This window comes from Mastacembelus armatus, chromosome 15 (genome assembly GCF_900324485.2).
Source record: "Mastacembelus armatus chromosome 15, fMasArm1.2, whole genome shotgun sequence".
Classification (NCBI taxonomy): Eukaryota; Metazoa; Chordata; class Actinopteri; order Synbranchiformes; family Mastacembelidae; genus Mastacembelus; species Mastacembelus armatus.
This window is the reverse complement of record NC_046647.1, coordinates 10,331,121-10,345,613: the sequence shown is the minus strand read 5'-3', so window position 1 is coordinate 10,345,613 and position 14,493 is coordinate 10,331,121. Positions and strand designations below refer to the sequence as shown.

General features: G+C 39.8%; 1 protein-coding gene across 1 annotated transcript; it reads right to left on the bottom strand.

The window, feature by feature from the left end:
- Positions 1-423: 423 nt before the first annotated feature.
- Positions 424-13,514, bottom strand: mertka (c-mer proto-oncogene tyrosine kinase a). The gene is made up of 19 exons (XM_026310161.2): positions 13,257-13,514; positions 12,194-12,509; positions 12,005-12,105; positions 11,745-11,915; positions 8,152-8,238; positions 7,921-8,036; positions 7,652-7,841; positions 6,857-7,002; positions 5,026-5,161; positions 4,117-4,267; positions 3,465-3,553; positions 3,253-3,348; positions 3,068-3,148; positions 2,876-2,968; positions 2,667-2,785; positions 2,473-2,582; positions 2,207-2,366; positions 1,637-1,773; positions 424-1,318 (listed from the first exon to the last, which is right to left on the bottom strand). Exons 1-19 carry the CDS (start codon positions 13,327-13,329, stop codon positions 865-867), a joined length of 2,826 nt encoding a protein of 941 aa, XP_026165946.1. The 5' UTR covers positions 13,330-13,514; the 3' UTR covers positions 424-864.
- Between the last annotated feature and the right edge of the window lie 979 nt (positions 13,515-14,493).

Sequence of the window (14,493 nt, the reverse complement as noted above, 5' to 3'; positions counted from 1 at the left end):
GCAAACCTCCTTTGCTGGCCTCTTCAATTTACTGTGTTATCTGTGTTTGAATGCAATATAATTTTGTGCTCAGCTACTCTTTGCACAACTGATAATGTAAAAGATTTGGCTCAAAAGCCAGACTTTTGAGATGTTTTTCTCCCTGGTCTGTAGGGGCGGAGTTCCTGTGTTGGCACTGTGCACATGCGCAGTTCTGCACTATGGCTGAGGTTCAAAAGTTCATTTCCACCTTGTCCAGCACTCACACCCACAATGTTTTGTTTCCAGTGTAGTTCTCTTAACTGTGTCTGACTGTTCTCTTCACTAGAATACTTTTTTAAGTTTCTCTTTCTTAAGCTTCAAGATTTCTCTTTCACTTTTTTGGTTTCTTTATCTTAAACGAAAGGAGTTGTTTCTTAGTTTAGCTTAGTATTTTATCAAGTCTGACATTAGTCAATAAACCATTTATTTTTACAATATACAAGATTACCTTATAAATGTTCTGTACATTTCTATATTTACATTGCAGCACAGTACAATTCAGTAAATGAATAAGTTTCACAGTTCAGTGTATCTTAAGCTTATTGGAGTATGTGCATGAACATGTTTGACAATAATGTGTAGGCTGGCCAAGGGAAGTACAAACTGTTTATATAGCAAAACTACACAGCTAAATTGCCAGTGTTATATCAAGACTAAAATGTGTTTATATCTGTCTACTGTCAACAGTGTTCAGTGTTGATTTAACACTGGCAATTTTGCTGTGTAAAGAGCATCCACATCAGCAAATGTCAAGGTGCTCCCAGTGCAACAAGGCAAAATGTTTAGTACTGATGAATCCATGTGACCGTTTTACTCCAGTTTTAATCCACTGGGTACCAATTGTTACAGAAGGAAAAAAGTGTCACTTGAGCTGTGATTGATCCCTGTCACATCAGCGCCCATGTCTCCATTTTCCTGACTGTAATCATCACTTGACAAAAGAGGAGTGTCCACTGCAGGAGATCTCAGGGAAGGATCGGAGGAGACTACCACCACATAACGACCATTGTCCTCATCGTTCTCATCCTCCAGGCTCCCGTGAATGTCTGCAGTAACTACTGAACGCTCTGCTGCCTGATGGCTGCAAGAAGGTGAGGAGCTGAGCATGGGATGTTCTGCAGGAAGTGTTCCCCCATCGGGGTCTTCTTCAGGAAAGCTGGTGTTAATGTAGATGATGTCGTCCCTGCTGAAAGACTCCGGGAGCTTTTCTGTGAGCTTTTCCAGCATTTCTTGCAACTGGGAAAAGGAAGGTCGGTCCAGTGGATCAGCCCTCCAGCAGCTGTACATGATCTCATACCTAGACACAGATAAACAAATGAAAGAACAAATTTAACAAACCTTTGCTAACAACTGGATGCATAAATTTAACTTTTAAAAACATAAGTTATATATCCAGTGTCTTCTTTCATTGCAAATGGCAGTGGTGAGCCAGTCGCACCAGTTTTTAAAGTTTTTTTTTTTTTTTTTTTTTAGACTAATGTTGTTTTATTGAGTTAGATCTAGGCAAAAATAAGAACTGACCAATGCTCCATATGTTCCATTTATCAGTATTTTAATTGAAAACCAACTTGACTCTGATAACTTCAAAACAATCAAATACAAATTCCACACTCACAGCTCATCCAAACAGTCTGGAGGTTGCTTCAGTCTGTGTCCTTCAACAAGGTGGTCATAGATTTCATGGTTCGAGATGCCGGGGTACGGAGTCATGCCTCGTGTAGCAATCTCCCACATGGTAACACCAAATGCCCACTGTATGACAGAATATTTAATTCAGATTGTTCATCGTGTGAAAAACTTGCAGCACATATGCTATCTAGAAATACTTTCCTAGATTAACCCTAAAATGTTCTGACTTGAAAGTGTAATAGTACAGCTTATTATTTCATAAGAATTATTATTTGTATTTGCAGTCCAGTACAAATTTCCATAGGATTTCTATTGAATTAATTTCAATAAATTTCTAATTTCTAATTAATTAATGTCAATCTCAGATTAAAGCCTCTTAAATCCATTTTGTATAACTATAACTAACAAGTGAAAGAGATGGAGTAGATGAGGGGTCAGTTCTTCTTTTAATTCCTGTACTGTTTTACAATGACTCCTGTTACGGGAAGAGATGTAGTGCATACCATGACCAAAGACTGACAGTGCAGATCAGTCAGGAGCAGCTGGAAATGCTTACCACGTCACTCTTTACAGTAAAAACTCTGTCTGCCAGACTCTCTACTGCAATCCATTTTACAGGCATTTTAGCGATTCTGCCCTGCCTGTAATAATCTCCACTGTAGATCTTCTTAGATAAACCAAAGTCCGCTACACACACTGTCATGTCATCACGCAGCCTGTGAAGTCACATGAAAACAACATAAATATTCAAGGTAGCAAAGTGACCTCGAATATAATAATATAATAATAAAACTTCTAAGGTTTTTTTCATTTGCAACCTACATGCAGTTACGAGCCGCCAAGTCACGATGCAGAAAGTTACGTCCACTGAGATACTCCATCCCCAAAGCAATGTCAACCATGAACTTCAGGAGCGTCTGAGTGGGCAAGAACTATGTAAAAACAATTTTGAGTTAATAATGTTCAGTCCAATAATCATGTACTGTATATATTTTAGCGATTGGTTGAAGTCCTACCATTGGACTCTCTCCCAGACGTGAGCGCAACAGGAAGCTATGTAGATCTCCATACTTCATGAATGGCAAGATAACCATGGGCTTGGGAAAATATCCTGAGCCTACTTCTAAGCACACACCTAAAGAGGAAAAGTCATTACACATAAATAATGTCAGGATGCACATATGAAAATAGACCAGAGACTAGAAAGCAGATACATTATTCATACCGAGGAGTTTGATGACATTAGGATGGTTGAAATCTTTCATGCAGGCTGCCTCATTCAGGAACTCTTGGATCTCCTTTTGAGAGAAGCTATCCACTGTGTGTAGAAAAACATGAAAGTCAAATATTTGCCAGCTCTACATGTTTTGTAACTCATTAATAATTGCTGCAAGTCTTTTAATAATGTAAAACTCACATTTCATTGTCTTCACAGCAACCTTTTCTGATGTTCCATCTAATCGTCTTAAATGTCCTTCCACCACTGAACCAAATTCACCTGATGAAAAGTAAAACTGAATGGTAAATACTTCTACTATACACACAACAATGTGTGCCTCTAGAAATATTTAAAAACATAGCAAACTTAAAGTGTTATCTTACCCTCTCCAAGAACCTTCCCTATCGAGAGCAAATTCCTCATGACCATTACATCCTGAAGTTTGGCCTGTAGTTCATCACTAACACCAAGGTTCCCAACTACAGACAGGAGGCACTAAAGTTAGTGTTCATTTAAATGCACTTTAAACAGGTTATCACAAATACCTAAATATATGTACATCATTATTTTCCTACAGTTGCATTCAAGGACATACGTGTGATTCCTATAGCTGATCGATTGTAGGATTTCTGGGGTTTGTACTGTACAACAGGCTGTGGCTTTTCTCCAATTCCACACACCTTCCTGCATGGGGAGATGGGAAAAAAACAGGGAATGCTGAAAAGTGAGCTAAAATCATTATAGCTCAGAAATAATACACACATATGCTGAGGTCTGGCTAAAGTGAGCAAGCCCTCTGAGCTGTTTTTTTCCTCACTTTGGGATCAGATACTGTTTTCCTATTTGAGCAGCAGCCTGTGACACATTCCTATCCATATCCTGAATGGCATGACTGAGTCACAGAAATCATAATAATGAATTAACATCTGGTTGTTGTTCATCTCTCCAGCTGCACAGTTATTACTGGTGACTGATGATTAATAGGAAGTAAAGGCAATATATTAACAGAGACTGAATTGTCTGGAGTTCTACTACAATAGAAGGATTACTCAACACCCCTGGGTGCTAACTTCAGATTACAACAAATCTTTTGTTTCCAAAATAAAAACTGAGTGAAAAACAAACCGTGTAGATAAATGGGTCACAGCGATCAGTAGCAACCTCAAAGATAAAACAATCAAAATTGGAGCAAGGTTGGTAATTAAATCATCAGTGATTGCACAGAAGGTGAAAGATTGTCAGCATACCCAAGCCAAGAGTCAGAAGTCCTGTTGTATATGCAAATAGTGCCCCAGAGGATAAGTAGCAGAAGACAGAAGCCACACACCACACTCAGCACGACAAAGACAGGGTGTGGGACCCCGGTGTCAGGGCTGGACGATGGGGACACCACTGATTCTGAGACAGGAGAAATGATAGCATGGTTAAGGTTCAGACAGCATTCACCAAAAATCCAATTAATATTTTAATTACACAACAACAGAAAATTGAATAGTTCATTGTAGTAATGTTTAGTCCTTTTATGTTAATACAATAAAACCAAGATTAGAGCAACTTGTGTATATCTAAATTCTATATCTAAGTTAATTATCTAAAAACATCTACCCAGCAAACAATTTTTAGTTAAAATCTAATTAACTTGGACATATTTTTGTTGCCATCAAAAGGAATTTATTTATTACACAGGGGGAACAGCGCAGATAGCGTAATGCTAACATCAGTGTGAAGTGTGTGTGAAGCTTCTCAGTCATCCAGGCGAAGTTATGTAGAAGCTGAGTGATGGCAACTGGACATTGTGTTGTTGTTCTTGTTGTATTATATTGTATTAGCCTGTGAGCAGGCTGAAATTAGCAAATTCTTCAGGTAATTGGTAATAATAATACTGAAAATGGTGGGGGGGGGGATTGCCAAAGTAAGTAGGCTTTATTCTCTGGTGACCATGGATCAGTGTACAAAATTTCCTGGCAATGAATCCAACACGTTACAATTTGGACTAAAAGCAGTTTATCATTTGGTCAATACTGCCAACCCTGCAGCTTAGTAGATACTGTGTAACACCTTAATAGTTACTTTATCTATTACTGGGGAACCACAGTACAGCAGCTTATAAAGTTTCCAGTTTCCAGATAATGAGATAAAACAAAAGAGCAACTTACTGTCCCCTGGCACAAACAGCCAGACTCGTGGACTGACCATGCCGCTCCCTGCCTGTGTGCATGCAGCCACCTCCACACTGTAGGTTGTGTTGAATTCCTGCACAGCTACAGAGGCCATATTGGTGGGACTGTAGAACTGAAATAACACACAACAGATACTTTTAAATGAGTTTAAATGTGGACTGTGCTTAATGTCAGGTGTAAAGACATAGTAAAGCCTAATTATTTTTATAAAGAACATTTTTTAACCTTTAATATGAGAACCCCATTGAGATTAAAAATGTCTTTGCAAGAGGCTCATAGTCAAGACAGACAGTAACAAAATTCCAAACAAGTCATACAGTTAAATGACGCCCTCTCTTAATCTAATAATTCACAAGTCAAAAACCCATAAACCATATTAATTAAAAACAGCAAAAATGTGGAAGTTGTAAAACTTCCTAACAATCACCCTGACATTGAGAAATGATGATGCACTTCCTGCAGCAAAGCTTTGCATGTGCAGAGAGAAAAGTTTGAACAAAATAGTACAACTAAGGTAAGCCCTTAAACTGAATGAGAAGCAGATTTGCAGGTCTGTGAAAACAGCTCATATTTTGTAGAACAGCATGTCAAAGAACATCTTGTGCATTTGTGCAACATCTCAAATCCAGTATGTCATGTCCTTTCTCTCACTTCAACGTAATAACAAATTCAAATGCAACTTCAAAAGTTCCTTTAAAGTTGGCACTTACAATATAAAACCTTATTGGAAAATCCCAGTGAACTGTTTACTGCACATTAATTTATAGATAATGAAACTTTCAACAAAAAAAAGGGAAGGAGATGAACTTTCTGGATCAGATGGTGTCCTACAACGACAGGGAGCATGTGACAGATATAGGCCTGTATTTCACAAGACCGCACAACAGCATCTGGCTTTCCTGTGCTTCGTCAACGTGCTGACGGTCGTACAGGGAATGCTGAACACATGATTAATGGTCGATCATGTCTGTAGCACCACAAAGAGCAGAACCTGTGGGTAAATGTTGTTAGAGGAGCAAGTGCATCAAATTCAAAATGTTTCAGAACCATGACTTCTACAAAACACAAAATCATGAGCCTGTGTTACTAATTTATTATTTTAATTTAGATCTGATTTGTCACAAGCTGCCTTTGTGAACATTTCCCGTCATTGCTATTATTACAAAGCCTTTGTGTGTAATGACATCACCAACTGACTGGACAACATGTCAGAGTATTTGGGGTCTATGGTGCACGTCCAGCTGAATTCACTGACTGACTCTGATGACTCAAGGTCACATGTCCAAAGAACAAAAACACTGATTACCAGTTTTCACACCATCAGCTTCCTTTCACCTACAAACACAGACAGGAAGGAGGGGAAACATACTACCAGCATCATGGAATGCTGCACCGGATATTTGATATGGACAAAAGAGGTTGGTATTAAATTACACTGTGCTCTTAGAAAGTGCATCCATAAAAAGGTAGTTAAAATTATTTTGAATTCTTGAGAGGAATTGGAAAAACTGTCGTTCACAGATAACAGGAAAGCTGACTGCTGGGTCATTAGGACGGATAAAGGGTGGATCACATATTTCCAATACGTGGGACTCATTCTTTTCATATTTGTCATAAATGAGTCACTGTTACCGAAAACTAAAAAAAAAAACGAAAAACATAAAAATATGTACTGTATTGGAAGTGTAGGCATACATATACTTCAGCATCAATAATGGACTGCAAATGCATGTGTGTCTGTTTCACCACGCTTGATATTACCACAAAAAGGATCATGACAAGTGAAAGGCTAAATCTTTAAGCTCACCTGGTTTGTTTTTGTACCATGTCTGACAATAACATCATAACCGCGTAGGATGCCATTTATCTTATCATCTGGTGGAGGTTTCCACTTGATAACCAGCCAAGAATCGTTCACTTGTACGGTGACATTTCGGGGATAAACTGAAGGCACTGTGAATGTGACAAGAAAATGGAAACCACGGGGATTAAAACACCACACAGTAACAAACCTCAAAACTAAATCAAGAAACTAAATCTAGTCCTTAATTGAAAACCTTAACAACAGTTTAGAAATGTGGTCACTTCCTGTTAGAGTTTATCAAATCTTTCAACTAAAATATCCCCCATGGAATGTTTAGGAAGGAAACTGAAAGCAGCTCCACCCAATAAGAAGTTTTCTTGGAGTGACTACTCCTATTTCCTATGTGGACCTTCCGGTACACATCAGAGATTGAGTGGATATGACATTTTTCTGAAGGGGACATGAGCAGAGCAAGTATTTATTTTACTTCTGTGCGAAGGCTTACATGTGGCACATTGTGCATGGGAAAAACTAGGCTAATTGCACATTGCTACACTGCCATGGTGAGAAGGAGGCAGGAGAACAATACAGAGGCTCTTCTTAAAAGTAAATACAAAGGACAGATTTTAAACCTTCTAGATTAAAACAGTCAGATGCATTTAGTCAGATTTTAAATCATTTCTCCCTCACTTGCTGCAACTGCACTCCACACCTGGTGGTGCATCATAGACTGCCAACAAAATTCCACCTGAAATTCTTTCATGCTTCTTTAGGTAGTCACGCACACAACACACACACCTCCCTCTGTTGTGTTGCTCTGGATCCATGCGGTGAAAGCAGAGGTTCCCACCTCATTGCTGCAGGAAAGACTCATGTTGTACCACGTCATAGCCTTTAACCCAGGGACTTCACTCTGGAAAGGCGGCACTGTGACGTTGACAAACCTGGTGATCATCACCTCCCCTTTCCTCTGACTCACTTCTTTAACCTTAACGGAAGAGAAAACACATGAGGGCGAACCTGAGGACATTAAACAACAGCGATGCTTGTGCAGATGTGGGGCTTACCCTGATGTAGCATTTGGTAAGTGGAGAGAAACCATCATGTCCGGGGGTCCAGCTCAACAGTATCTTACTGGACTGCCTCTCCATCACAGTGACATTATACATAGGACTGGGAAGAACTATAAAACACCATAAAAACCTGTATTAACTCTCTAAGATGTATGTAGATGGTTAACTTGTGGAGTCTGAAAACCTTTTGGAAATGTCTAACAGCTCCGAGCGAGCCTGCTTTACCTTTGATGTTGATATTTGCTTCTCTGGAGGTGGTGACACCCTTCATGTTGTGAGCTTCACAGCTGAACTGAGTATACTTTTCCACACCTGCAGTTGACATAGTGGAGAGGACAAAGTAGCACTTACATTACTGCATAAATCCAAAATAACCAATCCTCAAGGTCATGATATCGCTGAATATTTTGACGACTAACTTCTGCTAAAGGGTTATTTCACTTGAGCACTGGGATAAAAACAAAACAAAATACAAGGCAGCAAAACATGTTTTCCCCAGCTTCTACATTTTGTACAAGCAAACACATTTCTCTCTCTGTGTCAAAGGTGACTCTGGGGCAAAAGTGTCATGTCAGCCTCAATAGAGAAGCTGCAAAGACACTGATGCAAAAACACATTTAGGGATGACTCACTTCTTTAATATACCTCAAAGGTCCATGTAGCATTGCCTCGTGCAGAAAGCTCAAATTGAGCCTCTCCAGTGTGATCCACAATCCCTTTGCTGGGTCTCTTTTCTCTACACACAATTCTCATCTTTCAACAGCACAGATCTGCCCAGTTAGAATTGGACTGGGAGAGCTGCTAAATAATGTCACTTTTGTCCTCTGTTTTCCAGTGTCTCTATCTCAGAAACCTTTCCACAAAGCTAATGACAGAACAGCTTGTACGAGATGACTGGAACCAACTTGGTTTGTTTTGTTTATATTCTGCAGAATATCATGACCTCATTAGTCTGCCCGCCTATGCTCGGGCACACCAGGGTAAAAAAGTGCTTGAATTCCCACTCAGACACCGACAACAGTATGTTTGTTTGCACAAAGATAAAACCTTTATGTCATTCACACAAGTTACATTTATGTAAGTAAAATTTAAAAAATAAGGCTTTGGATCTTATAGATAAAAATGGCTAAATAAACCTGATCTTCAAATTATGAAAAAATGTGCAAATTCAACAACATGCTTCCAGACAAGCTGTGCAAACATAATTACCACATGCCTCATTTCAAACTGCATGGCAAACAGATGGTTGGGACATAGTGGGAACTGAGCCGATCTGACTGTTATCCAAAGGTAAACTTGTCATTTTTATATAATTTTAATAAAAGAGCAGAGAAACAGCAGTAAAAAGGCCCAATGTCACAATATTATCATAATGTCAAATTCTCACAATTCGTCTCAGTCTTAAATCTCAGCCCATGCTGGGTTGAAACGTTGCTGAGTATAGTTCATTGTTTGCTATTTGCAACTATGTTAAAATGGCACAGTGGATTCCAATGGTGATCGTTTTTTTAAAAAGTATAACAATCAGCAGTATTTTGGTAAGACAAGAGGTGTTTCCCAAATACTGTGCTAATACTGCATATGACCACAGGGAAGTGGATTATACTGCAGAAGTGGTTTTATAGGTCCATCCTCAATCCAATACCTATGAAACGGTACCAGTAAAAACACTTCTTTGTACGACAGATGTTTTTTTTTTTGGGAAACAGGAAATGAAAAAAATTACATTGCTATTTCTGCTTTTACTGTACTTGGCAAGTAAATCAAAACAAAAAACAACAACAATGTAAAAAATAGATGGGTTGGCCTCTCAAATGGAAACATCAGAAATGATGGAGGGATTCAGTAAATGCAGAGCAGCAAGCAGGCAGGAACAACCGAATGTATAATGTGGAAGTCCTGCAGTGTGGATCCAGTAGCCTGTAATTATCCGGTTTGGGAGCGCTCCAGTGTACTGAGCTGCTGAGATGGCTGTTATTTTTCCAGTTTTATATTTGGGTAGCAAATATAGTGAACTACTCCGTCAAATTAGCCTATAACTTTTTCCTCTGTATTGCTGTGTGCCACATTTTGTATTTTCAAAGCTGTACCAAGTACCAGACTGCAATCTGCTGTAAACTGGCCCTTAATGCTGCTGACAGATAATGAAATACAGATAATAGGCCTTTCCATAACTTAAATTAAACCCCTGTCAATTTCTGCATCTCTTTAACAACATATAAGCCTTTAGTAGGAAAGGCACATTAGAGCCATGGTATACATTAGGCGGGTATGTAGAATAGTGTGTTTACACTGTTTTGTTGTGCCTGTGTTTCGTCCTCCACAAATTTGTGGTAGCCTGCAGCATGCCAGCTTCTGTGTCCAGCCCCTCCCTGCTGGAGTAGTGGGCCGTCCTGTGAATGAGCTCTTTGTCCCCGGAGCCAACCCCCGAAAACACTCCCTGTGCAGCCCCCCATCCCCTCACTGCCCAGGCCCTAGCACACGCTGGACCAAAGCTCAGCTCTGAACCTTTAACCCCCTCAGCCTTAGGCTGCACCACCACTCACTGACTACAGCAGGAGTTCTTAGCCTGCGGCGAGCTGAAAATGAAGGGTTATTGCATTCAGAGCAGGAAGGTTATCCTCCTAATAACAAATGTTTGCATTCAGAAACCTGCAGTTGATGCCAGAAAAGGAAAATCCACTTTAAAAAGGCAACAATTTTTTTTTACTTTTTCAAAACCTGATGATATATAAATAAAAAAATACCATATTATTATTTTAGATTACTACTTGAAAATAACACTCTTTTACAACTGTGTTGGCTCCCCTTATGTTATTAAACAAAATATGTTTTGGACAGCCCATAGGAGTGAGTGTGAGTGTGTGAGGTTGTTTGTCTCTATGTGGCCCTGTGATGGACTGGTGACCTGTCCAGGGTGTACCCCTGCCTTTCACCCAAAGTGAGCTGGGATAGGCTCCAGCAGATCCCTGGGACCCTGGTTAAGGAATAAGTGGGTATAGATGATGGATGGATGCATGGATGGATGGATGTTTTGGACAGCTTATATATTTGAAAACAATCCATTTGGGTCAATTTGGGCTTTGGGAAATTGTGATGAACATTTTTAACCACAGCTTGTTGGAGATTTTATGGAAATGATATTAGCTGCAGGTCTATTTTCAAGCAACAGTTTGAAATTCTTGTAAATACTCTGAATTTCTCTCTTGCTGAGACTTAGATGAAAAGATGGATCACACTGTTACAGTCATCTGTGTAGCTACTGAGCTTAGCTTAGCATAAAGACTGGGAACAGGCAAAAGGCTGGCCCAGCTGTGTTCAACGCTAAGAAAATCCACATCTACAGCTCACTAGTCACTACATTATGTGCACAATCCATACAAAAACTGGCTATTTATCAATGACTGCTGTGAACCATTCATGAGTCCATAAGGAGGCCTCAATGATGTAAGTAAGCATGGCACAGATCACAGGAGAAAGTCCATCAAAGTGAAACCAGTTAACTGGATTAAAAGTGCCAGTGCACAATATATACACAACACCTTTATAAAGGCAAGAAACTCTAGTGATAGTAAAAGTTCTCTTTGCTCTGAAAGAGGACCCACAAATAGAGCTTGAACAAAAAATACCTAAAGTAAGTAAAGTAAGTAAGTAAAGAGGAAATGACTTCTTCAGTTCCAATAAATATTTCAGACTGATAAGGGAACAGAGTGTAAATCTCATCTGAGTGTAATAAACCCTAAAGCACAGAAAAGTTGTAGGTAACTGTGAAGCCTCTGTGTGAAAGAGAAATAAGGAATAAGCGGTTGCTGTCTTACCTGACACAGAGTAGCTGCTGGGAGAGTTATGAAAGTCACTATCAGGTAATCCATCACGAAGCCAGCGAATCTGAACAGGGTCAGGAGGTCCTATCGCCTCACATGACAGCGTGAAAGGTGTGTCTCTTGTTATGTTTCTGTCCTCCGGTTGATGGATAAATGTGGGTAGTCCTACAGACCAATTTGAGACGTGTGAAAGTGTCACAGAAAATACAGATGCCCCAAGAAGTACTCAGTGTTGCTCTCATGTTGAAACTTACCTTCCACTTCAAGGATGATTGGCTGAGATTCTACCATCTTGGTGCTGAGGCTCAATCTGCAGCGGTACTCCCCTGCATCAGCTCTCTGGACATGGTTAATGCTGTAACACGGTACATGAAAACATGTTTTTCCGTGTATTCAGCTTGTCATTTAGTTTTGATCACATTTCACCTCCATGTGTTACATACCTGACAGTGGAGAGGAGAGTCGTGACCCCGTCAGTGATGGTCTGGAGTTCGTTGATCACCACCTGCATGTTTGGAGCCAGGTCCTGGCCGTTCTTCACCCAGATGATGGTGGGCTCCAGCCTGGCATCTGGGATATTGATGGAGCAGTTGAACTTGGCCTCATGGCCCTCTGAGAGCTGGATGGTCCCAATGGTGGGCTTGAAATTCAGTCGTCTAAGCTGATCTGGTGTCAGATACACCCTCAAAACATGGCCAGGTATCACATGGGGCTCTGACACCCTGGTTTGTCGATGAAACAGGCTCTGAGAAACCTGAGCTGTTTACAGATGGAGATGTTAGGTTATGGTGAACTGACTCAAATATCAGCAGCCTGAATAAAAAATAGAGTTTCCGTATTTAAACATGCCAAGCTTTAAAACACAGTGTTGCATTGGCTAGTGGTTTATAGCATCCTGAACTAGATATGTGTTTAAATCCAAAATGTTCAAATCCACCACAAAGCAGCATGAAAAGATCACAATTGGGTGACTGTTTTGGGTCTGACTGTTTCAAATACTCGAATATTAACATTTATGTTTTATTATGTTACAAAAGAGTGAAAAATCACAGCCTGCCCAGACCCACTGTGACTGGAGATACTTTACATACATACATTTTTGTCGACAAACAGCTCAAAACTAAATTAAATTGTGATTAAAATGATGTAACAGAGAAAAGAGCAAATCTAAAGCATTTTAGAATGTTTGAAGTTTTTTTGTTGTTTGTATTATTTTTTTATTGTGCTGTCTCCACTATTGTTCGCACGTATCACTTAAAAGAAGCCACGGACTTTATTTTATAGTTAGTTTACATTAAACTTCTTCATTTCTGTAAACTAAGCCAATGAAATCTTTTAGGGTTTCCAACAGTGCAAAGACTGTAGCTATTAAAATAAGAGTTCAACTGCAGTTAATCATGCAAAGAAGAGAATTTGCGGGCTCACTAGATCGAGTTAAATCTTAATCCTGAGCTGAAATCAGCAGCCTGCGGAGAAAAAAACTCCAGAAACAAACAAACAACTCACCGCTGACCGGACTCCGCACCACCACGGTCACTGTAAAAAGTCCAAACCAGGCTAGGGTTGACCTCTTTGCCATGGTCAATCAATCTGGGCTCGCCTCACTGCTCCGAGTCCCGCAACAGCTTGAATACTTTGACTGTTTTAGTCTAAACAGACTGCTTTGTGCGGGACAGGACCTCTCCGACAAGAACCAACATAACCCGCTCCTGTCCCCAGCTCAGCTTCTGTGAAGAGCTGTTGACCCGAAATCACATTTACGTGGAGAAAAAAAAGTTTACTTCTCCCACGTCAGAGGAGGGATCCCACGAAGGCGGGACTGGGTGTGGAAATACTGCGGTGAAGCCAAACATCATTGGCGTTTGATTGGAAGGAGCAATTGGTCCGATGTTTACGGTAATCGCATTGAGAGTGGTAGTTTACTGCGCACTGCTTTTTCTCATTACTACACATCTCACATTAATCAGACTGCAGGAAAAAAATGAACATGTTTCACTAATTTATGACATGTCACAATCTGTTGTGACATCTCTGAAAATAGTCTATGCTCTATAACATTACCGAAAACAGCAAGACATACATCCGGATTTCAAAATAAAACATGCAGGGTATTTAACATGACTGGCCCTCTGACACCTCACCAGAAGTACACGTGTGTAGAAAAGAGCCATACAAGTATAAGAGCATTTACTGTGAGGTTGTTTTCTTTGAGAAAAAAAAACTACATTTATTATAAACATAAAACTGCACTTTCTCTTATTTCTTTATGAAGATTAATAATTGCAATCCATTATAATACTGCACAGGTTTGGTATTTTATCTCCACTTAAACTAAAATAGCAAAGTGCATCAGTAGCTCATTACCTGACAAATGTATAAGCTGAGCCAGCTAACCATAGAGCTGCAACCGCACACTTTGTCACTGTAATAATGACCCAGTGTTCACAGTCACAACAGGGAGCAACTGTATTTGCTTTTCAACGTGCGGATTTAATCTCCACCACGAAATCCATTTCTACCTCCTTCTTCTTCTATACTGCTTGTGTGTGGTGGAGCAATGTGTTTGCAAAGTCTGACACTTGTAAATAATAGGTCTAATGATGAATTATTAGTTAAATTTTTAGGGGTGCTGGGATAAAATTTAGATGTGCTTGAGCACCCCCAAAAAGGGTTGAAAATCGGCCCTGTATCGCCCAGAGGGTCCTCTGGATGATACATGGGACTGACTTACAAATATCATGTT